The following is a 25,716-nucleotide window of genomic DNA, read 5'->3' as shown; positions in this document are numbered from 1 at the left end:
CTTGTTTATTGAAACATATAGGAAATGTTATGCAAAATAGAAAGGCGTGGAATTAGAAACACAAAACACCTCGTCTGAAAACTTCACCCATGCAAATGGCCATAGTACATAAGAACCGGAGGCATCGGCCAAAGTATGGAGGAAATTGTTGGGCACCGGAAGTATCCAATCCAAATAGTCTTCATGAACATTTTATGGGCTGACCGCATAATAACCACTCGGGACTTGCTTGAAGTGGACTAGTGGTCGGTCACTTTGTGGTTGTGCATTCGCATCGTCCACCACATACAATTTATCACCATTTGATTGTCCCGGGTGTAGTAGTTCGCAAGGCGTCTCCTCCTAACATTCAACCATCAGGATATGCAATAAGTAAAAATTTAGCCATCACGTTATTGAATGAATTAAAACTCCAAAATTTATATAAGAACATTACGGAATTAAACTCCAGAATTCAGCTCACCTTTAATTCAAGCATTGGTTGAACTCCAAGCATTGGTTGAACTCCAGTAGACGGCTGAACTCTAGCAGGTGGTTGAACTCCAGTAGGTTCTTGACCTTCATTAGGTGGTTGAAGGTCAAGAATTGGTTGGCTTGATGAATCCAAAGGGCTACGGCGGGGAAACTCCAAGCTTTGTAAGCCCATCTGTTGTAGGATTGCCTCAGTTATCTCCTTCTTCAGTTCTTCTCTCATCGAAGCTCTATCTGAAGCTGTTGAAGATGCACTGAAGTTTGAGTTGGTGGGCTTGCGATATTCTTCACCATACGCCTTTTTCAATCCAACACGTACTCCTCCGAAACCTCTTGGATGCCCGGAAGGGTCAGGTCCAAGAGTCATGTATAAGGGATCCTTGTTTAAAACTGAAGAAACCTTGCCTTCGGCACATGCTTGTTGATATTCAACCTATTTTATGAAAACAATATAGAAAGTGATTGTTATATTAATACCAAAGGTAGACAAAATGTATAATATATATATATATATATATATATATATATATATATATATATATATATATATATATATATATATATATATATATATATATATTAACTCAAATTATTGAAAATCACTCCATTTACTTACTAGTTTATCACAAGCCTCTTTTGTTTCGGGATTAACAATTACATATTTCCCATTTTTGTCGAGACTATGCATCGAACACCACCAATCATTGGCACGGGTGTTGCCACCGTTGGGGTATAATCCTTTTCTTTCCATCTCTTCCTCTTTTCTTCATAAGTCTCGGGACCTAGCCGATGACTATGTTTTTTCTTCTTTGCATAATTTGAACACTTTTGGCGCTTTGCCTACAAAGTATACATGTCAACTTCAATGCAAAATGTAAACAATAAATTTATAAAGTACGTAGGTAGATTGTTTGAAAATTTACCACTGCATCTGGAGTTGTTTTTTGTGCAACAAAAGCCTCCCATTCCTCTAGTGTGATGTGCTTCCAAATGTCAAAAGGGAGCTTTATCGGTGGCGCTTTTTCACCTTCTTTTTACCTTCATTTTCACCATCATTTTCTCCTTCATTTTCACCTTTCTCTGCCTTACTTATCTCTCTCGTCTTAGAAATCCAGCCACTCACCAACTTGGCTTTGAAATTTTTGAATCTCATACGTAGATTAGATTCAAAAACGTCCTTCTTAGCTTGGGAAGGTTCAATATGGAATTGATTCTACACAAACAAATAAACATGGAAATGTTAGTTAACATGTATAGTCCCAAGCATAAATTCCCGAGCGCAAGACATATGATCAACAGCTGAACAGATCAAAACCTGACCTGTTCAGCTGCTGATCTGCTGCTGCTGATCTGCAGCTGAACAGATCAGAAACTGATCTGTTCAGCTGCAGGTCAGCAGCAGCAGATCAGAACTGATCAATTTCTGATCAGTTCAGCTGCAGATAAGCAGCAGCAGATCAGCAGCTGAACTGATTAGTTTCTGATCAGTTCAACTGCTGATCTGCTGCTGCTGATCTGCAGCTGAACAGATCAGAAACTGATCAATTTAGCAGCAGCAGATCAGCAGCTGAACAGATCATAAACCGATATGTTCCGCTGCAGATCAGCAGCAGCAGATCAGCAGCTGAACAGGTCAGTTTCTGATCTGTTCAGCTATTGATCATATGTCTTGCGCTCGGGAATTTGCATAATAATCATCACAATATATACAATGATTCATATGATTAGTTATATGTTTATGAAACTCATTTCAAGTTCGTTATGCACGCCTAAGGGTCATTTGGGTCGATATAAGTAATTTATGGCCAAAAATGGCATTTTCAATCCCAACTACCAACAAACAAACCTATATCCACATTCTAAACCTTTTTAATGATTCATATGATTAGTTATATGTTTATGAAACTCATTTCAAGTTCGTTATGCATGCTTAAGGGTCATTTGGGTCGATATAGGTTATTTATGGCAAAAAATGGCATTTTCGATCCCAACTACCAACAAACAAACCTAAGTCCAAATTCTAAACCTTTTTTTATGATTCATATGATTAGTTATATGATCATAAGACTCATTTCAAGTTCGTTATGCACGCCTATGGCTCATTTGGGACGATATAGGTCATTTATGGCCAAAAATGGCATTTTCGATCCCAACTACCAACAAATAAACCTATTTCCATATTCTAAACGTTTTTCATGATTCATATGATTAGTTATATGATTATAAGACTCATTTCAACTTCGTTATGCACGTCTATGGTTCATTTGGGTCGATATAGGTCATTTATGGTCAAAAATGGCATTTTCGATCCCAATTACCAACAAACGAACCTATATCCATATTCTAAATGTTTTTCATGATTCATATGATTAGTTATATAATTACAAGACTCATTTCAAGTTCGTTATGCACGCCTATGGTTCATTTGGCTCGATATAGGTCATTTTTGGCCAAAAATCGCATTTTCGATCCCAACTACCAACAAACGAACCTATTTCGATATTCTAAACGTTTTTATTATTCATATGATTAGTTATATGATTATAAGACTCATTTCAAGTTCGTTATGCACGCCTATGGTTCATTTGGGTCGATATAAGTAATTTTTGGCCAAAAATGGCATTTTCGATCCCAACTACCAACAAACGAACCTTTTTCCATATTCTAAACGTTTTTCATGATTCATATGATTAGTTATATGATTATAAGACTCATTTGAAGTTCTTTATGCACGCCTATGGTTCATTTGGCTCGATATAGGTCATTTTTGGCCAAAAATCGCATTTTCGATCCCAACTACCAACAAACGAACCTATTTCGATATTCTAAACGTTTTTATTATTCATATGATTAGTTATATGATTATAAGACTCATTTCAAGTTCGTTATGCACGCCTATGGTTCATTTGGGTCGATATAGGTCATTTTTGGCCAAAAATCGCATTTTCGATCCCAACTACCAACAAACGAACCTATTTCGATATTAGATTTTTGAATCTCATACGTTAGTTAACATGTATAGTCCCAAGCATAAATTCCCGAGCGCAAGACATATGATCAACAGCTGAACAGATCAGAAATTGACCTGTTCAGCTGCTGATCTGCTGCTGCTGATCTGCAGCGGAAAAGATCAGTTTCTGATCTGTTCAGCTGCATATCAGCAGCTAAACTGATCAGTTTCTGATCTGTTCAGCTGCTGATCTGCTGCTGCTGATCTGCAGCTGAACTGATCAGATTCTGATCTGTTCAGCAGCAGATCAGCAGCTGAACAGGTCAATTTCTGATCTGTTCAGATCAGGTTCGCAAGCTCAGGGCTCGGTACATAATTCATGTCTTCCTGGAAATTTGATTACAGACATAAAACTACCGAGTGTAGACCAGTTTATAACAACTTAGACCAGTTGAATTTGATTACAGCTCGGTACATAATGCTTGAATACTCCAACTAAACAAACCATAATTCATATGGGAAGGATCCTGTTGTTTGATTTTCTACCGTGCATCACTGGTCCACCCGTGTGCACCTCAAACACATTCTGCACCATGTATAAAATAAACGCTTTGCACGTTCATTAAACTCGTGAATTACTTGGTCATACTTAGATTTTGTACTAATTTGCACTAATCCAATCAATACAAAGAACAATAGATCACAACATCTTAGACTTGAATGGATAATCAATATAAAATTTAATGCAACTTTAACAATCCAATCAAAATAGTTACAAGGTTGGTTACACACTGTATTACACACACACACACACATTGTCACATCCACAGACCAAAGTATGAATGAAATGAAGATTCGCTGAACAGGTCAGTTTCTGAACTGTTCAGCTGCAGATCAGCAGCAGCAGATCAGCTGCTGAACATATCAAAATCTGATCAGTTCAGCTGCAGATCAGCAGCAGCAGATCAGCTGCTGAACAGATCAGTTTCTAATCTGTTCAGCTGCAGATCAGCAGCAGCAGATCAGCTGCTGAACAAATCAGAAACTAATCAGTTCAGCTACAGATCAGCAGAAGCAGATCAGCAGCTGAACTGATCAGTTTCTGATCTGTTCAGCACGTGATCATGTCGTTGTTATGTTCGGACGTATTAGTTGTGCATGCCATAGTTATGTTCGGACTATTTGCATGCTCTAGTTCGGACATCAAGTACACGATTAGATAAATTTCTAGAATTAAAAATTAGGCTTACCATTGCATCATCCCAAAAGGTTTTCTTCAAGCCCTCGGGTATATCCTCCCATTTCAACAAAATTGAAATCTTCCGCATACAAAGGCCTGTAAATGTTGCATACTTACGGCGCCACTTACCACAAGGGTTATCGAATTCATTGTACTCCAAGTACATCTCTTCTCTCGCCCCAAATCCTTTTGTTGGCCCTCTCCCCTTTCTCTTCACACGCTTTTTAACACTTTTACTTGTGCTTACTTCATTTGCCACCACATGTTGATGGCTATCAATTGGGGGGCCCTATCGGCCATAACCTCAAACTGCTCAATTCTGTGTATATATTCATCATATTCACGATCTTCCGACTCACCTTTATCCTCCTCCACCGCTGCATCATAATCCCCATCCTCACTACGTTCATCATCATCATCCATCAGCTCATCCATAATAGGGTCATCAATATCATCCATGATAGAGCTATACCTGAAATTAAAGAAACAAAACCAGGTCACAAAACAAATACATCATTTGCATAATAATTATCACAATATATACAATGATTCATATGATTAGTTATATGTTTATGAAACTCATTTCAAGTTCGTTATGCACGCCTAAGGGTCATTTGGGTCGATATAAGTCATTTATGGCCAAAAATGGCATTTTCGATCCCAAATCTAAACAAATGAACCTAAGTCCAAACTCTAAACCTTTTTTATGTGTCATATGCTTAGTTAGATGTTTCTAAGATTCATTTCAAGTTATTTATGCACAGCTAAGGCTCATATGGCTCGATATAGGTCATATATGGCCCAAAATGGCATATATAGTCCAAATTCTAAACAATTCATCCAATAGCACACAGTGAAAATAGTCAAACTTATATTAAAAGAAATGAACCTAAAAACAAAGCAAGACTACGAGGCCGAAGCCCAAATAGTCAGGCTCAAAATATGTCCAATACAAAATACCAAATACGTACAATACAAACTACCAATAGCTAAAATGTGACTATTTGCCCAATATATTAACTTTAGGTTACAAATTTCAACACAACACAATACACAAGTACATTGCATCAATATGGTTTTCTTCAGTACACAATATACATGTCTTGTACCACCAACACAATACACAAGTCTTGCACCACCAACTGCTCCTTGTTGGTTGTTTCTTCAGGCTGGTCTGAAGTCGCCTCTTGTGTTTTCTTGATTCATGTACTGTAGACCAATTGAACATGTGGCCTGTTAGTACGGTCCAACACACAGTGACAAGACCTAAATTAAAAAGCTAGATGTTGTGCCAATTTAACTTGTTTAGATTCATACCTCTAACCATTGCTAGATTTTGTCATCAACAAGTATTCCTTCCGTGTGATCTGAACGCATGTAATTTGCGTCATTATCCACATTGTTTGTCACTTCAGTTTTGGGATTGGTGAATGGAGGTGTACCATCAAAAGCATCATACTCGTCCTCATCCTCAACATCACCGACACCGAGGATGTTTCTCTTTCCCGGTACAACAATATACCACTTCTTATCGGCAGGGTCGGTTATATAAAATATTTGCTTAGCTTGTGATACAAGTATAAATGGCTCTTCAGTGTCACGCAAACGACCCAGGTCTACAAGAGTGAACCCACAAGGATCATCCCTTTTTACACACCTCTTATTATTATCAGCCCACTTGCACCAAAATAGACCAACAATCAATTTTGTTCCGTACTTAAGCTCCCATATATCTTGGACTCGGCCATAGTAAGACAACTCGGCATCAACCGGAGATCCATCCTTAGCACTAGCATACTCTCTTGATGACGCCACAAGGGAGACACCACTATTTTGCACTGACAAGGACTTCTGATCTTGGCGCTCGGTCCAAAATGTGTATCCATTGACATCATAACCCTGATATGACTGCACGGCTTCCCGAGGACCAAGAGCTAGATACTGAACAGTTTCACAAACATTATTACTTGCTACCTCTAGTTCACCCATCACCTTATCTTGAAACCATTTAATGAACTCTCTATTATGCAATTGCGTCAATTCTCTTTCCCCTTTGGAAGGGTATTCATTAGCCAATTCCTGCTTATGCATCACCAAATATGGGTGGACGGCTAGAATATGATGCAACACATATAAGTGAGCTTGTAATAGCTTATGCGTAGGAGGTGAGATCAATTTTGACCCAATTGTACCCTTGCCTTCTAGTCTTCCCTCATGCCGAGATGTAGGAAGTCCAATCGGTTCAGGTTTTGCTAAATACTCGGCCATAAAATTTCCAACTTCTTCACCCACGTTGCCTTGAATCATACTACCTTCTGGTTGTGCAGGATTCCTCACTTCATCTTGTAAAACACCCATGTGTCTCTCAAAAGGATAACACCACCTCAAGAACACTGGACCGCACAACTTAATTTCTCGAACAAGATGGCAAATTAAATGAACCATTATGTCAAAGAACGAAGGTGGAAAATACATCTCAAATTCGCATAATGTTTGGATTACTTTGTTCTGAAGTTCATCGAGTGTTGACGGATCAAGCACTTTGCTACATATCGTATTGAAAAATGAACAAAGACTAGTAATACTATGTCTCACATGCTTTGGCAATATCCCACGAATTGCAATGGGTAAGAAAGTTTGCATCATGACATGACAATCGTGAGATTTCATACTTGTCAACTTCAACTCGCCATTTAAAGACACAAATCTTTTCATGTTCGATGAGTACCCCGAGGGAGCCTTAATGCCATACAAGCACTCACAAAATAACCGCTTTTCTAATTTGGACAATGTGTAACAAGCCGGAGGCAAGTAATGGGTTTTCTTCTTCCCTTTGTCGTTGCCCTTTTCTTTGCCTTTGCCTTTGCCTTTTCCTTTTGTCTTGGCACCCCCTGTTTCCATTTCCTTTGTTCTATTATTTCCCGAAGTCTGAGGCCACAGCTCTGGACGAAGCCCCTTACTTTTAAAGTATTCTCGCACTCCCTTGGTATCCTTTGTCTTGCCCGGAATATTCATAAGTGTCCCAATAATTTCTTCACAAACATTTTTCTCGATATGCATGACGTCAAGACAATGCCTAACCGGTAGATCTTTCCAATAAGGAAGTTTCCAGAACACAGACTCTTTTTTCCATAATCCAGTTGTACCCTTGTGTTTCACTGACTTGCCGAAGACCGTTTCAACACCCTTGACCCGCTCATAAACTTCCTTACCAGTCAACGCTCTACGGGCGACATCCATCTCAACATTCCCATCGAATGCTGTTTTCATCTTACGATAGGGATGATCACGTCTAAGAAGCCTTCGCGTTCGCAAGAACACATATTTGTGACATTCAGAAATATATTTGGATTATGTATCCTCTTCACAAGTCGGGCATGCTTTCATTCCTTTGTTCTTGTAGCCGATAAGTTACCATAAGCAGGGAAGTCATTGATGGTGCAGAAAAGCATTGCACGCAATCTAAACGTCTCATTTGCATGTGCATCAAATACGGAAACCCCTTCATCCCACATCTTTCTCAAATCATCAACGAGAGGTTCAAGGTAGACATCTATGTCGTTTCCCGGTTGTTTAGGCCCCGTTATAAGAAGCGACAACATGATGTACTTGCGTTTCATACACAACCAAGGAGGTAAATTATATATGACTAAAAGTACTGGCCATGTACTATGTTGGGAGCTAAGAGTTCCAAATGGATTCATCTCATCCGTACATAACCCAAGCTTCAAATTCCGAGGTTCCTTACCAAAAGTGTCATGAAGCTTGTCAATAGTCTTCCACTGGGGAGAATCAGCAGGATGCCTAAGCAAACCATCTCTCTTCCTTCGATCAGGATCTGCATGCCACCTCAAATTCCTTGCATCTTTTTTTATCGAAAACAAGCGCTTGAATCTCGGTATTATGGGAAGATACCACAACACCTTAGCTGGGTACACATTCTTACCCTCGCTTACCCCTTTGAGTTTGTAACGCGACACTCCGCATCGTGGGCACTTACCCAAATTCTCATACTGCTTATGATATAGCAGACAATCATTTGGACAAGTATGTATCTTCTTGTACTCTAAACCAAAGGGACACATGAGCTTCTTGGCATAATAGTTCGACCTGGGAAGTTCATTGCCAGTCGGTAACATATCACTTAGCGCCACCAATAACTCAGTGAAACTAATGTCAGTCCAGCCTCCGCTTGTCTTGATATTGTAGAGTGTGCAAACAGCGGAAAGCTTTCTATACTTTGTACAACCAGGATACAATGGCGTTTCAGCCGCCTTAGACAAGCACTCAAAAACATGATCGCGAACTTCATCCTCGACCTCATGCAACATGTCCTCGACACGATCATTACCATCATCAATATTACTTTCAACGTCATCGTCATCCTCATCCTCAAAACAATCGGCTTCCCCTTCCGCATAGAAAGCTTCTTCTTGTTCATGCACAACATTCTTACTAGAATTACCTACGTACACTCCACTCTCACCATGATAAACCCATACATGGTAATTAGGTCTAAACCCACGCATAAATACATGATCTCTAATCACCAAAACATTATTGACCGTGTTCACATTCTCACAATCGGCACAAGGACAATAAAACTCTTTGACCCCCGTACTAGCTTGATGTTGTAAAGCACTCATACAGAACTCCGAAACCCCATGCATGAAATCCTTTGTGTCACGTCTACCATACATCCAACTACGATCCATCTCCGGGAACTTCTAAACAAACCAAAACCCCCGTTTAATTGGCATAGAAAAGCAAAAACTCTACCACTTTAGCATATGCATACAGAAGTTGATTTATCGAATGAATGCATGCTTCCAAAGGTCCTTATCACTCCAACCTAACCCATCCTTGAACTTCTAACCCCACTAGTGAATGCATGTCAACTATTCAATTCTAAGGAAAATCCGGCAGCATTTCCCTACTGTTCACCAAGTACACGATGTAGGTAAGTTATTACCTACATATGTACCCAGAGAACAAAATAGGGAAAGGACGAGCCAGTATATTCCTTAGAATCAAAAAGAAGACATACATTCACTTCCTAAGTGAGATTAGACGTCCAAGAACAGTCCCAAACCGGGGACTATTCAAGACTTACTCCTAACGAGTAAGTCTTGAACGGGTATCTAGGCATATAATGATGATGCATTTACTTCTAGACAATAATGTAAACAATAAACATATGTACATAAATGCTCGAAAATAAAGTGTAAAGGGGGAAAACTCACCTAAAAAACAATCAACAATTGAATTTTCTACTGAACAGGGTGGGGAAGCGTCTAGCCTGCACATAAGAGCAAGAAGCTATTAGATTGCAAAAAAGTGAATTGCATGTGTTCTACTGATAATAAACAGATTTTAGGCCGCATACAGATGAGATCAACAAATTAAAAATAAGGAATTGTGTTCTTGTTAATAACAAGATTTAGGCCTTATTTTCATAACTCGTTGTTTTCTTTGTTTTTATAAAATTTTAAAGTTTAATTGGTTTTATTAGTTTTTAGTTTTCATTATTTATTTCTAATTGTATTTGTACTTCTATTATAATTATTATTATTATTATTATTATTAATTTTAATTTTAATTTTTATTATTATTATTATATATAATTTTGATTTGTATTATTATTATTATTTTTATGTAATACACCACTGACCACCTCCACGTACCACCACCTCCCTCCCACGTACCACCACCACTGACCACCTCCCTCCCACACTGCCCACCACCACCTCCCACCACCACCAATACAACTCCCTCCCACTGACCACCTCCCCCCACTCCCAGCACCACCGAATCAACCAACGCACTACCACCACGTACAAGAACAAAACCGATCGACAAAGCAATTTCATATTAAATAAGGGTGTAATTAAACTAAATTATGCAATTAAACCATACCTAGGAACATCAACCACCTAATATGGAGAGAATTGAGTGGTGAGTTGCGTCGCCGGTAAGTGAGAAGGAGCAGAGGAGTACGGAATTGCGTCGCCGGTGAACATGAAGCAGAGCCTCAGAGGAGGCCGGTAAAGAGGAGGCGCAGTGCCTCGTCGCCGGTGAAGTGACGCAGCTAGCTAGGCCGTGAAGAACAACCCTATGTAGTTGGAGGCCAGCGAAGAACGACGGTGAGGAAACACTGCGCCGCGCCGGTGGTTGGAGGCCGGTAAAGAAGAACGGCCGAACGTCGGTGGTGATGGTGCGTGGTGATGGTGCGCGGTGATGGTGCGCGGTGATGGTGGCCGGAGAGTTTGAGTGTGGACGAGAGGAGGAGACGTGAGTAGTACGGAATAAGGGAAGTTGTTGTTCTTTGCGTGAAAGTGGTGAAACGTGAATACTTAGGGTTTAAGTTGCCCTTGTTTCAAATTGGAGGGAAAGTTATATTCATTTTATTTTTATTTTATTTTTTTAACTATTATAAGTTGCTCTTGTTGTATAAGGGCAACTTTTGTTGAGCAACTTATACGGTTTTTTCCTCTAGTGCAAAAATCAATTCTTTATTCACTAAACAAATCTGAAAATTCATACTTTAATAATTAAAATACGCCTCATGAATCAAAACATATAAATCCTCAAAATACGGTGTTCACAACCGATTCCCAGTATTTTAATTATTCAAAACAATAATAATAATAATATAATTTAAAATACGGAATTGAAATAGAATAGGTAAAGAAGAAGAGAATTATACCAATCCGGCCTATAGCACGGAACAACCACGAAAATTGTGATTGGGCGAAAGAATTGAACGAACGGAACAAAGCAACACACACACACACACCTTGTGCGTGTGCGCGCGCGAGCGGGACGAGGAGCAGGCACAGCAGTGCGCTGGGCACGCGGGACGAGTGGGCGAGGGCGCTGGGCGCTGTGCGCGAGAGAGGGTGTGAGGGTGAGGGAGTGTTGGGCGCTGGGCGCGAGGGCGAGTGAGGGAGTGCTGGGCGCTGACGCGAGGGCGAGGGCGAGCAAGAGGTGTGTGCTGAGCACAGCGGCACACGAAGGCTAGGGACGAGGGCACGACAGCACACGAGGGCACGAGTGCTCGTGCTTGTGCGTGCGGGTGAGCCGAGCAAGAGAGGAGAGAGGAAGAGTGAGGGGTAAGCAAGAGAGGAAAGACTTAATGAAAAATAAGGGTTCATTAAATGCGGAGAGTCCTATTTATAGGCTCTCATATCCCTAGTGAGCTAGGCTTGGAAGTTTGACATTGGGCTTAGCATTTAAATGATTGGGTTAGCCTTAAGCTTATAATTAAATTCTTTTGATTGGGCTCGATTAATAAAACGAGTTGGACTTTTCATTTAAAACCCAAACCTTTAAAATTACTTGCGACCCATTAAATTTCCCGACTCGAAAATTAAATTCGTTTCGTAATTAATTTAAATAATAAATATTCTAATTAATTAAAATACATTTAAATAATATTTAAATGCGAAATAAATTCTAAAAATTGTAAAATGCTTTATAAATATAATAATGTTGTGAAATAGAGAGAAAGAGAGGAGAAATTTGGGAGAGGACAATGGTATATTTTATTCCATGAAAAATAGGGTATATATACATACAATATAATAGGGTTTGCTTGGAGAACAATAAACCCTAGATCTAGAATATTCCAGAAAGATACTAGGGGTATAATGGGCATCCACATAATATTTCATAACACTCCCCCTTGGATGTCCATTATTGAAGATTATGCCTCGTTAAAACCTTACTAGGAAAACCAAGTGGGATAAAAACCTAGTGAAGGAAAAAGAGTACATCGCTCTTCATAATACACTTGAAATGTTGCCTCATTAAAAACCTTACCAGGAAAACCCAGTGGGACAAAACCTTGGTTAAGGGAAAAAGAGTACATCGCGTATTTCTCCCCCTGATGAATACATAAATTGAGATCTTTTTGTGCAATCCATCCAATATTGTTTAGTAGTTTCTCAAATGTAGCAGCATGAAGTTCCTTGGAAATTGATTCTCCAAAGCTTAACTTGAATCTTCAATTGTTTTGAAAATAATACCTGTAAGATCATGTGCTTTTCTTTATCTCATTCGATAATTCTTTATCTTCACATGAGATAAATACATTCTCTTGTATATGATATTACAAGACTTATCCATACATATTGGACATATATACCTTCTTCTAGAGGTCATAAATTGTAGTTTTTGATCAATATTGATCAAACCTTTTTTGTCATACTTTCATGGCAATACATGATAAATAGTCCAACTTGGAGGTATAATATAGCTAATAATGTTATTTGTGGTTCTTCTGGACCATAACATAATATCCATTGGAAGGACATTACATAACTTTATCTTATATTTTAAGATGATTCATATTTATACAAGAATTCTTTCATGAATAAATTAATATGTATATTTCAAAACTCTCAAGTACTCAAACTACTGGTTGAGACGACATTCCAAAAACACTCTTTTAGAGTTTTGATAATATCTCATCAATGTTAGGATGTTTGTTTGCAAAACTCAAAAGGCTAGATGTTTAAGAACATCATGAATAAGTTCTTCAGGAACTTTTCTTATTTGCATTATTCATAACATACTATTAAATCAATATTATATTTTTTTTGCAACTACTAGCCCAATGAAGTAGGAATCTCATCTTATAAATTTCAATAAAGTTGCAAATCCGTCTTACCATTATTTGGATTCATATTTCATATACGACATCATAATAGTTTTTAAACATGTAATATGAAATTATAACTAGATAATTCTATATCATACCATGATAAAATATAAAACGAACTAAATGTATGATGAATGATGCATTTACCTATTAACTACATATGTATATGAATGTCGGACTCAAATGCAAAACACTGTACAGTGTGGATATTTCAAATCCATAACTTGTTGGACTTCAGGCCATGAGCTCATTTGATCGTTATAGTTATGTCTACATCGAAACATACATAGATTTACGATCCCCTATTCAAAATCCATTATTTCTTGCATATGCATTATATTTCGGTTCCATCATCTACCGGTATCATCAAAATTCTTGAACATATATTTTGCATGCTATTCATCAATGATATCTGAATACTTATTCAATAGATACCATTCATTTTTTCTCACGGGTCATCTATTATTGTTCAGATATCTATGCCACTTCAAGGGCATTTCATACACTATACAATTAATAATGTTTTCTTTATTTTCAAAAATATCATCAACTGCATTATCTTGTCATCCTTATCATATAATCACTATATTGGAACCGTATATATAATCTACACTTCAGGTGTAAAGATTTAAATAAATATTGGCAAGATATATATTTCTCAACACTTACTATATGTAACATCGAGCACTATGACTATCATACACCTTTATGCCTTTGAACAAGTAACAATTTAACACAATCAAGTCGTAGATATTTATGTCCAAACATACTTTGAGAACATAAAGCTGACATGTACACTTACTCATATGGGGACCAATTTATTATCTTTCAATTTTGCCAACTTATTCTTGCTCGTCTCCCCCTAAGTTGGGAAAATATTTTCAATATGTTATGGGGCATAAAAAATTTCACCAACTAAATAATACACTTTTCAACGTGCATTTTGACAAATATTACATACTTTTGTTCTCTTCTGGAGATCAACATTGATTATGGGGAGTAGATATAATATGCAGTTGTTTTCTTCATATTTTCTCTTTCCGTACTGACGTATGATTGCCCCGATCAAGAGATTTATGATGCTTATTTATGATATTTATATTAATCACAAAATACTTGTAAACTTATCGGTGATCTTCAAGTCACCTACTATCATTCTGTTGAACTTCAGGTCACTTACTATCATGGTGAACTTCAAATCACCTATCATTATACAATTTTTTCAAAATCATTAATATCTCTTGTATTTATTTTCTCAATCGATTCATTATAACTATTGGATTGAAATACAATTAAACCTCATCATTTTGTCCTGCCTTTGAATATATACAACATATGAGGGAGTGTCAGCACATAAAATTTTATTTGATAAGAATTTTCAAATTCTCATAACGGGTGTTCTTAAACCCGGATGGCCTGGATTATCACATCATGCGTACATAATATCATATAAAATATTTCATTCGATAACTGCTGGTTATCTTCTCAAAGTGATCAATGTAATTATAGAATACTATAATTTGAACGTATTGTGATGTGATATAACGACACAAAGTGGTGTCTCAATTATAACGGCAAGACAATCTAAACAAAACTTATGGAAGATAGCTTGTACTCTTCAAGAGTATCTATTACAACTTTGGTACATATTACAAAAGTATACATCTTCAGAATGTAGTATATTACTCATACTCATAGAGCGAGTCAATAAGACATGATCAAATATTTGTACCAAGTTTAACATATTGTATTTTAATCCTGATCATATACTACTAATTTTATTATGTTGAGAGCTACTTCCCACTAATCCTTGCATGTATTCATGTATAAATTTGGTTTGGAGAGCGCTACAATGTTTACTAGACATATATTTTCATACACCATGTTTATCTACAATTTATTCCCTTTTGATGGGTGCTAATAAAGCTCAACAAGATGCTTTGGTGTAATGGGCCAAACATTTGTTCATTTTTCCTCTGCAACCAACCAAAAATATAAAATTTGTATTTTCTCATCATTAACTTTCACATGCTTTTCATCATTTACAATCTCACTTCTGGTGTGCATATGTGTATTTTTAAATTACATTTGAACTCATTTATTCACCCATGATTATACTATATTTTACTTTCACATCCTCGATCATGACTATTGATATTATCTTCACTATCTTTAGTCATACAATTTTTCATTCACTTCTGGAAATGGTTTACCTAATTGAACGTGATCATAATACTTTTCTTCAGGATTTTGTTATTTGTCTCATACACCAAAAAGACAATATATAACTATTTAAAAGCACTCTTAAATCTCTCTCAAAAATATTGTGTCTGCAGGACCACACTAGTTTCATAAAGAAATGTAGGGTATCTTGGCAACAAGATTTAGAAACTATTATAGTTTTCTAGGTCATATTTTCTTGTACTTCTCCAAAAGGTCTGCGGGCCTTTAATGGTTAAAAGTCTAAACTTAAGTCGTGAACCTATTTTGACTTGTAAATAACAGTTAGGGCATATTTGCATTTCAACCTATAACACCCTTAATAAATAATTTTCTTCAGGGAAGAGCAAGACCACATATTTAAGTTCTTCAATATTATCTAGTAAATTCTGTTATACATTCTACTTGTTTGAGTAGACCAATGTCCTTTTCCTTCATAGCGGTAACATACATTGGTCACATATCATTTATCTTTCTCTTGTTGTTACCATATTTGTCCCACTTCTGGTGGGGATATGAGTTATTGAGAGAACCACCTCGGCCTCGAACTCGACCATATTCGTGCTCACGTCCATGACCACGTCCTCGACCATTTTTGTTGTGTGATATTTTCTTTTCCATTAAGGGATGTCACATTCGCTTCAGGGAATGGAGCAGGACTAGTTGGACGTGATTCTAAATTCTCCATCAATAACTCTTTTTTTTTTTCAGTCACAAGGAGACAAGAAATAAGTTCACAATATTTCTTAAATTTCTTTTCACGGTATCGTGTCTGCAGGACAACATTATTTGAGTGAAAGTTAGAATAAATTTTCTCCATCATTTTTGCATCAATGATTTTCTCTTCACATAATTTCTACTGTGAAGTAATTTTGAACATAGCCGAGTTATATTCAGTTACAAACTTAAAGTTTTGTAGTCTTAAATGTAACCAATCATATCGAGCTTTAGGTAATATTATAGTCTTCTGGTGGTCATACCTCTCCTTTAGATTATTCCAAAGGATTATAAGACCCTCATGTCTTTTGCATCTAGGTGAATTTCTTCATCTAACACTCAAGAGAAATAGTTTTTTCCAGTAATATCAAGGATCGTAAATCCAAGTTTTCTAAGATTCGATATAATTCACTATGCAAAATATTGCAAATTAGGACTTAGAAATTAAAGGTAAAATATATATGCATAGACAAACTCTAGCATATTATATACTTAACCTAGATATTCATGCCATATTTGATCAAACACTCAAGTAATATACTAATATATATTCCGTGTGAAACTAAAACAAACGGATCATGGTGCAAGATTATTACTTCTACTAGATTTTAGCCCGTGCGATGCACGGTTTCTATTGAATTGTTACTTTAAAATAAAGCTCCTATATATATCAACTGCTATATTTTATATATTAGATTAGATTGAGTTTTTTTTTTATTGAATTTCATTTTAGATTTTTTTTTATTATTATAGTGTTTGATTTTGGATGAAATTATATATAAGAAATATTAATAATTAATTAATAAAAATATCTACGTGGCACCCAATTATTTATCTACGTGCATTTGACTTTTTAATTCAAAAATAATTTTGAAGTCTTATTTTTTCATTGGCCGAAACCATTAGATCTCCTATGTGGCGCTCTAATATTGGATTAATGTTTGATTTTGGATTGAATTTTATTTTGGATTAGTGTTTGATTTTTGATGAATTTTATTTTAGATTTATTTTTTTTAATTATTAGACCGTTTGATTTTGGATGGAATTGTATATATTAGTAATTTTTAATTAATTTAAATATCTACGTGACACCTAATTAATTATCTACGTGGCACTCGATTTTTTTAATTCAAAAATAAATTAGAAATTTTATTTTTCATTGGCCGAAACTATTAGTAATCCTAGGTGGCGCTCTAATAGTTCAGCAAATATGTCTCTTTTATATATATATATATTAGATTAGATTGGCTTTTTTCGTCAAACACCGAGTACGACTAATACACAAAGTATGACGAGAAAGCTAACCTTGGACTTATTCTCATCCCTAAGACCAAGTAAAATCCGTATATATATTACACATTTACAAGCAGAAAAATTCAATTATCATATTGCTTTTAAAATCTAACATCGAATCTATCTACAATGAATTATTCAAGCAAATAGCAATGCGCAATCAAGAACAACCAGATAACAAACCACTCAATTATAGTCGAACGATGAAACTATAATAAAATCATGGTGCTAAGTGACAACAAGGACAAAACTTGATAAATTCATATTCTTGCCTACAATTTATGGCGAGGCAACGGCAAGAGACCAATCTTCTATACGAAGTACTATTTTATTAAAATGGTTCTGGATTGACATACCTGGATCCATGGTTACCGTTTGTAACTCACAATTAAATTGAATTAACTCAACTTCTCTAACAGTCTAACTCTTGGAAGGTTAGAATGTGACATTGAAACATAACTACTCCTTCATTATACAATTTCGTCTAATTTGTTTTTCCTCCCAGTAACATTGCTTATTGATCTGCTCAATTGCTCAGAACGTGGTGCTGATAACGTGTTGTGAAATAGAGAGAAAGAGAGGAGAAATTTGGGAGAGAACGTTCTCTCCCAAATTTATTTCAAACAATGGTATGTTTTATTCCATGAACAATAGGGTATATATACATAAAATATAATAGGGTTTGCTTGGAGAACAATAAACCCTAGATCTAGAATATTCCAGAAAGATACTAGGAGTATAATGGGCATCCACATAATATTTCATAACAAATAAAATATATTTATAATTATTATAAAAATACGAGGTATTACATAGGACTTCCACAAGGTCTTTTGGCTGTTTTGGAAAATCTTACTTTGGAGGCAAACTGAAGATTAGGGTTATTAGTTCTAGAGCTGGCAATGGGTCGGGTTGGGTCGAAATTAGGTCGACCTATTTATAAACGGGTTGAGATTTCCCCGACCTGAACCCAACCTGTTTAGTTAAACGGGTTGAAATTTTCAACCCAACCCGACTTGGAAATAAACAGGTCAACTTGTTTTCGACCTGCTGACCTGTTTGCTTTTTTATTTTTGTAAACAATCTGCTAACCTAATAACCTGTTTTTCCAATCTGCTAAATAATAAGTCTCAAACTGGCTATATTTGCCATTAATTAATGCCCTGTCACAAGTCATAAGGCTTAATACATCACCAAATCCAACATAAAATCCAACATTGTTTAATATATGACCAAATCCAACAACATAAAACTAAAATTCAAGCAGGTCACAACGCATTAATATATTGTTCAAATTAAGCTATTTTAAATGCATCAAACTTTGTTGGAATCTTGATTTCCTGGTAAAGCAACTATGAATGGATTCTGGAACCTCTTAATTAATCATCAGAACATTCAACAAAGGTATGATAGTCTTCGATTACTGTAAAATAAACCAAACATAAGTAAGAAACTCTTATTTACAACATTTTAATTCAAATTGGCAATTGATCACGAGAAACACAAAACAATATTTTAAATCCTATCCATTTCAAGAGTATAATAATGGAAGCCATGATTTAGAGACTCATTTTAATAATCTAAATTTTTAACCTTCACATGTTCAACTACAATAAACTGTTTTAAGCACATAATTTGTTGGTAATATACATGACAATGCTCAACTTTAAGCTGGTCAGAAATGAAATCAATGTTTTCAAGCAACAAAAAAACCTAGCCCTACTCCCATTCAGTCTAATGGGCTTTGAAATCTCTATTGACTTACAACTCCACCCTGTAATGGAAAAGAATTTTAAAAAAGCAAATGAAGTTGAGATAGTAACATCTCAACTCCTAATTGGCAATGACGTTGAAATTCCATCAACAGAGGATTTATCATTGGTGGACTAACTTTTGTAAACACAAAAAGACTAACATAAAAAATATGCAACCAAATTGGATATCACAACCAAATCGAATAATCATCATCATCACTGTTTTGTTAAATTTAGTCTAATTAAAAAATTTATTCTCAGACAAAAACCCTAAAAAATCAAAAACCCTAAAAAATTTGGTTTGATTCTGAAACTCGACAAATCACAATGGAATACGAGCACTTCTCAGCAATTATATAACATCTAACTCTAATCATCATCATCATGGTTCTAATTCCGAATCGGAATCGGAATCGGAGTCAGATTCATGAACTATGTTATCAGCATCACCATGACAAACAAAAACCATCCTAACAACAAATAGAAACAGCAAAACATACATAAATTATTGATCATACAAAAAAATCGAATTAAATTTTTAAAAAGACATACTTAGATGTTGAATCAGAGTGAGTGATCGACTAGCGTGGCGCTGAGACGAAGACCGATGAGCGGCAGGGTGGTGAGTGATGACCAATGAGAGGCACCGTGTGAGAGATTAGGGTTTCACCGTTTCAGTTTAGAGAGACTGAGAGAGAGTGAGAGATGGATGGTGTGAGAAATTCTAGGGTTTCCCTAGACCTAAAGGCTAAAGCCCAAATAAAAGAAGCCCATAAATAATTAAAGACTTTTAGTGATTTTTTCTAAAATATTTAAACGGGTTATGGGTTGGGTTAGCAGGTTGACAGGTTGACGGGTTGGCGGGTTGACCTGTGAACCAATAATTAAACGGGTTAGGCGGGTTGCTTTCAGGTTGAAGTTTTCAACCTGACCCAACCCATTTATTAAACGGGTTGGGTTGGGTCGACCTGTTTAGCTAAACGGGTTGAAAAATCTTGACCCAACCCAATAATAACGGGTTGGGTTCGGGTCGGGTTGATGGGTTGGGTCAGCTTTTGTCAGCTCTAATTAGTTCCCTCTAGGGTTAGATTAAGTGTGTAGTATGGAAAACTATCTTAGGTTTAATGAATAAATCTATGTGGAATGATATAGGCCAACCGACCGAAATGCATTAGGCATTGGCCGGCCTGCAAGCCCATACGAGCAAGCAGCCAAGCGCACAACCGCTGGGCCATGGGCCGCACCTAGGCTAGCGCGCTGCTGCCGTTGCGTTTCTCGCTGCACAGCTTGCACACACATAGCAGCAAGGCCATGGGCCTCCTTGCTGTTGTGATGCTGTTGTTGTTATGTTGTTGCGCCCATGGGCCTAGCGGTTGTGCGCTTGGGCTCGTGGGCTAGAAACTTGCTCGTTACCTTTTCGTCTTGCGTCTAATACCTTCAACAAATAAAATCATTAGTCCCAAAATGATTTGGGGTCGGCTAACATGAATCGTCATAGGAGATTGTCATTGTGACCAATCACACCAGAAAGGAGCGGGAAGTTAAAATAATAAACAAGGAAGAGGGAGAAAGTGGAATTAATGAAATAAGATAAGAGGAAATCTTATATATATAATAAGTAAAATAAGTACATTTCAAAATAGCATTTAATAAAAAAATAAAAAATAAATTAAACGCAAGCAGTAAAAGTAAGATAGTCAAAATGGAAGATGTACAAGTCAAATGAAGTCATCAACGACTATTATTTATGCATTTAGACTACTATTTATTGTATAGTACTTGACGATCCAATGTCGTACGATACGATTATTCGTCCGGCCCGGCCTACGAACCTATGCAATACGATATATGATTACGATCCAACATCTTATCATTTATTTTCGGTTTCCAAAATAAATTCCCGAATAGGCATTAAACAAATTTCCGATTCATTTAATCCGGCGATCTATTTCATGCCATTGGTGTGACCTAGTAGGTTCAGTTAAGAGTAAGTTGTGAGCCTAATGAGGAGTAGAACTGACTAACCGGAAGTAATTCTCCAACTAGTTGTTCCGATCACTTGATCTTATTGAATTAATTATTTCGTAATTAATCTGAACCTTAGTATTGGACCAATGCACCTTGGGTGAAGGACAAAGTTCTTTCACGTTGGACGCAAGATTAATTAAAGTATCCAATTATCCAAATTGGTTAGCTAATGTTGTCCGAGTGGCCAAAACAGATGGGCGAGGGCGAATGTGTGTAGATTTTTGTGATCTCAAAAAAGCAGCCCAAAAGATGACTTCCCGCTACCACATATTGATATCTTGGTAGACAACACATTGGAGCATTCGCTGCTCTCCTTTATGGATTGGTACGCAGGCTATAACCAGATCCTTATGGCTGAAGTGGATATGGAAAAGACAACTTTCATTATCCCATGGGGCACATGTTGTTATATCGTTATGCCTTTCGATTTGAAGAACGTAAGAGCCACATTTCAAAGGACTTCCACTACCTTATTGCAAGACAAGATGCATTAGGAAATAAAAGTTTATGTGGATGACATGATAGTAAAATCTAAAGACAGGCAATGCCACCTACCGACACTTAGAAAATTATTCGCTCGGATTCTGAAATTCAACATGAGACTAAACCCGCAAAAATGCGTCCTTAGGGTAACTTCAGGCAAGTTGCTCGGATACGTAGCCATTACACGGGTCATAGAAATTGATGCATCCAAGATCAAAGCTATTACAGAAATACCTCACCAAAAATCTGTAAAACAAATTTGAGGCTTCCCGGGAAAGCTCCAATACATTAGTAGGTTCATTTCCAAGCTTACTATGACTTGTGAGCCAATCATCAAAAAGCTGAAAAAAGAGGACAAGGCTGAATAGGACGGACAGTGCCAAAAGGCTTTGGATAAAATCAATGTATACTTCAGCAGCCCGCCTGTCTGTTCTCCACCACGGCCAAGCATACCTCTACGCTTATACCTAACAGTGACTGACACGGCTGCAGGTGCAATGCTCTTGCAAAACATAGACAGATCTGAACTAGCCATATATTACTTGAACAAGAAGTTCATTTAGCACGAAACGCGATACACCAAACTAGAGAAAACTTGCCTTGCCTTAGTTTGGGCATCCAAGAAACTCAGGCACTATTTCCTAGTGCACACCATTCATATTGTGTCACAACTCGGCCCGCTAAAGTTCATATTTGAAAAGATTGATCTAAGCGGTCGCCTATAACCATGGCTAGTCATTCTCTCGTAATTTGACCTAATATTCTTACACGAGAAATCAATCAAGGGCTGGTTTGTGGCCAAATTTCCCAGAGAATACTCCACTAACGAAAACACCACAAAAGCATATTACCTCCATGATGAGGAACATCTAATTGTAGAGGATGACTACTGGACACTATACTTCAACGGCGCCTCAAATCAAAAGGGGTATGGCGTCGGAGTACTCCTTGTCAATCCCGAAGGCGCTAATATTCTGATTTCCTCCAAACTCGGCTTCGAGGCCACTAAAAATGCCCAGAATACGAAGTCTGCATCATCGGGTTAGAAGCTGCATCAAACCTCGGAGTCTAACACCTACGGGTCTACGGATATTCCTCTCTTATCATAAATCACATATCAAAGAGATGGAAAGTCAGAAGTACTAGTGAAGGAAATATGTCCTTCACCCAAGGTGCATTAAGTCTAATACCAAGGTTCAGATTAATTGCGAACAATCAATTCAGTGAGATCAAGTGATCGGAACAGCTAGCTGGAGCAATGCTTCCGATCAGTGAGTTCTAATGGATATTGAACTCACAACTTACTCTTGACTGAACCTACAAGGTCACACCAATGACACGTAACAGATCACCGGATTAAATGAATCGGAAATTAGTTGGAAACGTATTATACGATACGACCTTTGTCGGAATCGTATATCGTATCGCGAATATTCGTAAGCTGGGCGACACGAATAAATCGTATCGTACGACGGTGATTCGTCGTATACGAAACGATAAATAATATACCAGAAATATATTAAATCGCGAATACGAAGGGCATCGGCGTTGCCGGCCCGTCGAGTCAAGCACGTAAGCGTGCAAGGCCCAACGAGCCAGCAAGCTCGCGAGCAAAGGCGAGCAAGGCCAGCCCATTGGGCGCGAGCACGCACAGCACGCAACAGCGCAAGCATCGCAGCGACGAGCGAGCAGGCCCACGACCCAGCTGCTCGGCGCGCGCGCTGTGGGCTTCGCCCTGTAGTGTGTCGCTGGGCGCGGGGCTATGCTGTCCGTGGCTTGCGTGATGTGGCCGGTCAAGGCCTTTGGTTCTTGGCCAGTTACATCATTAATACAATAGGCATATTGTATTTTCCAACAACACACAATTCATATTACTCAAACCCTAGAGACACAGAGAACCCTAATTCTCTCTGGCCTCCAAAGTGAGTTCTTCCCAAAAGCAAAGTATCTTGATCGATTGTCTAAGCTACGATAATCAAGACGGATCTGAACGTGTCGGTGAACCAAGTAGAGGAACGACAAGTGGAGTTCTTTGTTCGTGTTCGTTGACATATTATTGTGGAAAACACGCTTCGAATGTAAGTTTGCTTAATCTGTGCTTTATACATGTTTCCTGGCTTTGGGGATTGTTTCCGCACATGTTATTATGTTTAACTGTATTCCCCTACAGTGGTATCAGAGCCTTATGTATTCAAAGCATGAATTAGCATGATTATTATTGTTTTTGCATCTGTCGAAAATTTGGAATTTTTGTTGATTTTTCGGAGTTTTTACGAATTATTGGATGAATTGCGTAATAATCAGGTCCGAAATCAAAAATATTCGCCTTTTCGATTTTTAAAACCGTAATTTGATTGAAAACGATTTTCTAAGATCAACTCATGAGAACGGAATTGCAAAAACAGGCCTCTAAATGTCGTTTTTTGGGCGTTTTTGTTAATTTTTCATTAAAAATTAAAAGTGTCGAGCAGTAATTCAATTAAAAGGTCTACCTATACTACTCGGAATGTCTTGCAATTTTGATACAATCTTGTTGGATATATTCTTGATCTATGGTAAAACTTTCAGATTTTTCCGATAAGTATAAACCCTAATTTTGCCTTTCCCCAATTCGTAAAATTTGAAACCCTAATTAAATTTTAATTAATTTTGGTTTAATAATTCGGTTAATTGGGAAAGGGGATTTAATTTCATGGGTCAGTGGCTAATTTTAAAAATTATTGGATTAAAATTTTGAATGGTTTTGTTAATTTTAATCGCACTTAAACCAAATTATTAAAAATCTGAAATTTAATTGTTTATGAACGATTTAAAGCTTCGGATTTTATTAATTAAAAGTTCAAACTTTAAATGTTGATTCGTTCGTTCTTAAAAGTTTGAATATTGTTAGCCCTTGATTTAATAATTTTACGAAATTGGATTGTCGTTAAAGTTTATTAAATCGTTAAAAATCGTTGTTTTTCGAAAATAAAAATCGTAACTTTTTGAAAAATAAAATTAATGCAAGTTCGTGAAATTAAATTAAATTTTAATTAAGTTGGTCCGTATCACGAACCAAAGGCACGAACATGAGCATGGTGGATGTATGGCTCGTCGAGCCATGCGGGGATATTGTGCTTAGGCCGAGCCGCATGCGACACGGGCACCAGCAGGTACGCTGCATGCCTCGTGCGCGCTGGGCGAGGAAGGGGCAGGCAGCATTGCTTGCGGGGCTGCGACGAAGCAAGGTGCGAGCCATGCGACGTCCAGCACACACACGACGCACAACACGCACGCAGGGGCAGCATAGCTGCGGGGACGCGATGCGCGCGCAAGGGGCTGTGGGTGTGCGAGCCTTGGTCGTGCGCTCTTGGGCCTCACGCAAGGCATGGGGCTGGGCGCAAGCCTAGCCCGACTACGTAATCGAACCTTTTTTGTTGAAAATTGTTTATTTCGTTGGGCTTCGTATATTTGCATTAATTTAGGCTAACGGGATATTTAATTTAATATTTTATTTGCTTGGGCCGGGCCGCGAGTTTTAATTTAATACTTCATAATTAATTATCCGGAATAATTATTGGTTTGAGTGGGAGCCACTAAATGAAATTAAAATTAAATAATTATTTTAATTATTTTCGTAGGTCGCATTATTTTAATTAAATTCAATTTTAATTAGAATAAAGTCTAAGGATTAATAATTTGGAAATTGATTAATCTTTTAGGACGCGTTTATGTGAACGTGAATTTGAATTAATTCACGTAAATACTTGCATATTTACATGGGCCATTCGTTTTAGCACACAAATGGGTGAATGCATAGAATGTATATTTTATGTAATGCAGGTACTCCAAAGTGACTAATGTGGCCAATCTAGGATAGTTAAATACGGTCTGCGTACCGTTCTATCTTTGAATGTAA

The 25,716-nt window shown here is 37.2% G+C and overlaps 1 protein-coding gene across 1 annotated transcript; it reads right to left on the bottom strand.

Annotated features, from left to right (window-relative positions):
• Positions 1-8,044: 8,044 nt before the first annotated feature.
• On the bottom strand, positions 8,045-9,376 carry LOC110796971 (uncharacterized). Its single transcript, XM_022002068.1, has one exon. It carries the CDS (start codon positions 9,374-9,376, stop codon positions 8,045-8,047), a length of 1,332 nt encoding a protein of 443 aa, XP_021857760.1.
• Between the last annotated feature and the right edge of the window lie 16,340 nt (positions 9,377-25,716).

This window comes from Spinacia oleracea, chromosome 4 (assembly GCF_020520425.1).
Source record: "Spinacia oleracea cultivar Varoflay chromosome 4, BTI_SOV_V1, whole genome shotgun sequence".
Classification (NCBI taxonomy): Eukaryota; Viridiplantae; Streptophyta; class Magnoliopsida; order Caryophyllales; family Amaranthaceae; genus Spinacia; species Spinacia oleracea.
Note: the sequence above shows the minus strand (reverse complement) of the source record. Positions and strands in the feature narration are given on the sequence as shown.

What these genes read in the sequence shown, in the direction of transcription:
- LOC110796971 (XM_022002068.1), bottom strand. Translation starts at nt 9,376, where the DNA reads ATGGATCGTAGTTGGATGTATGGTAGACGTGACACAAAGGATTTCATG.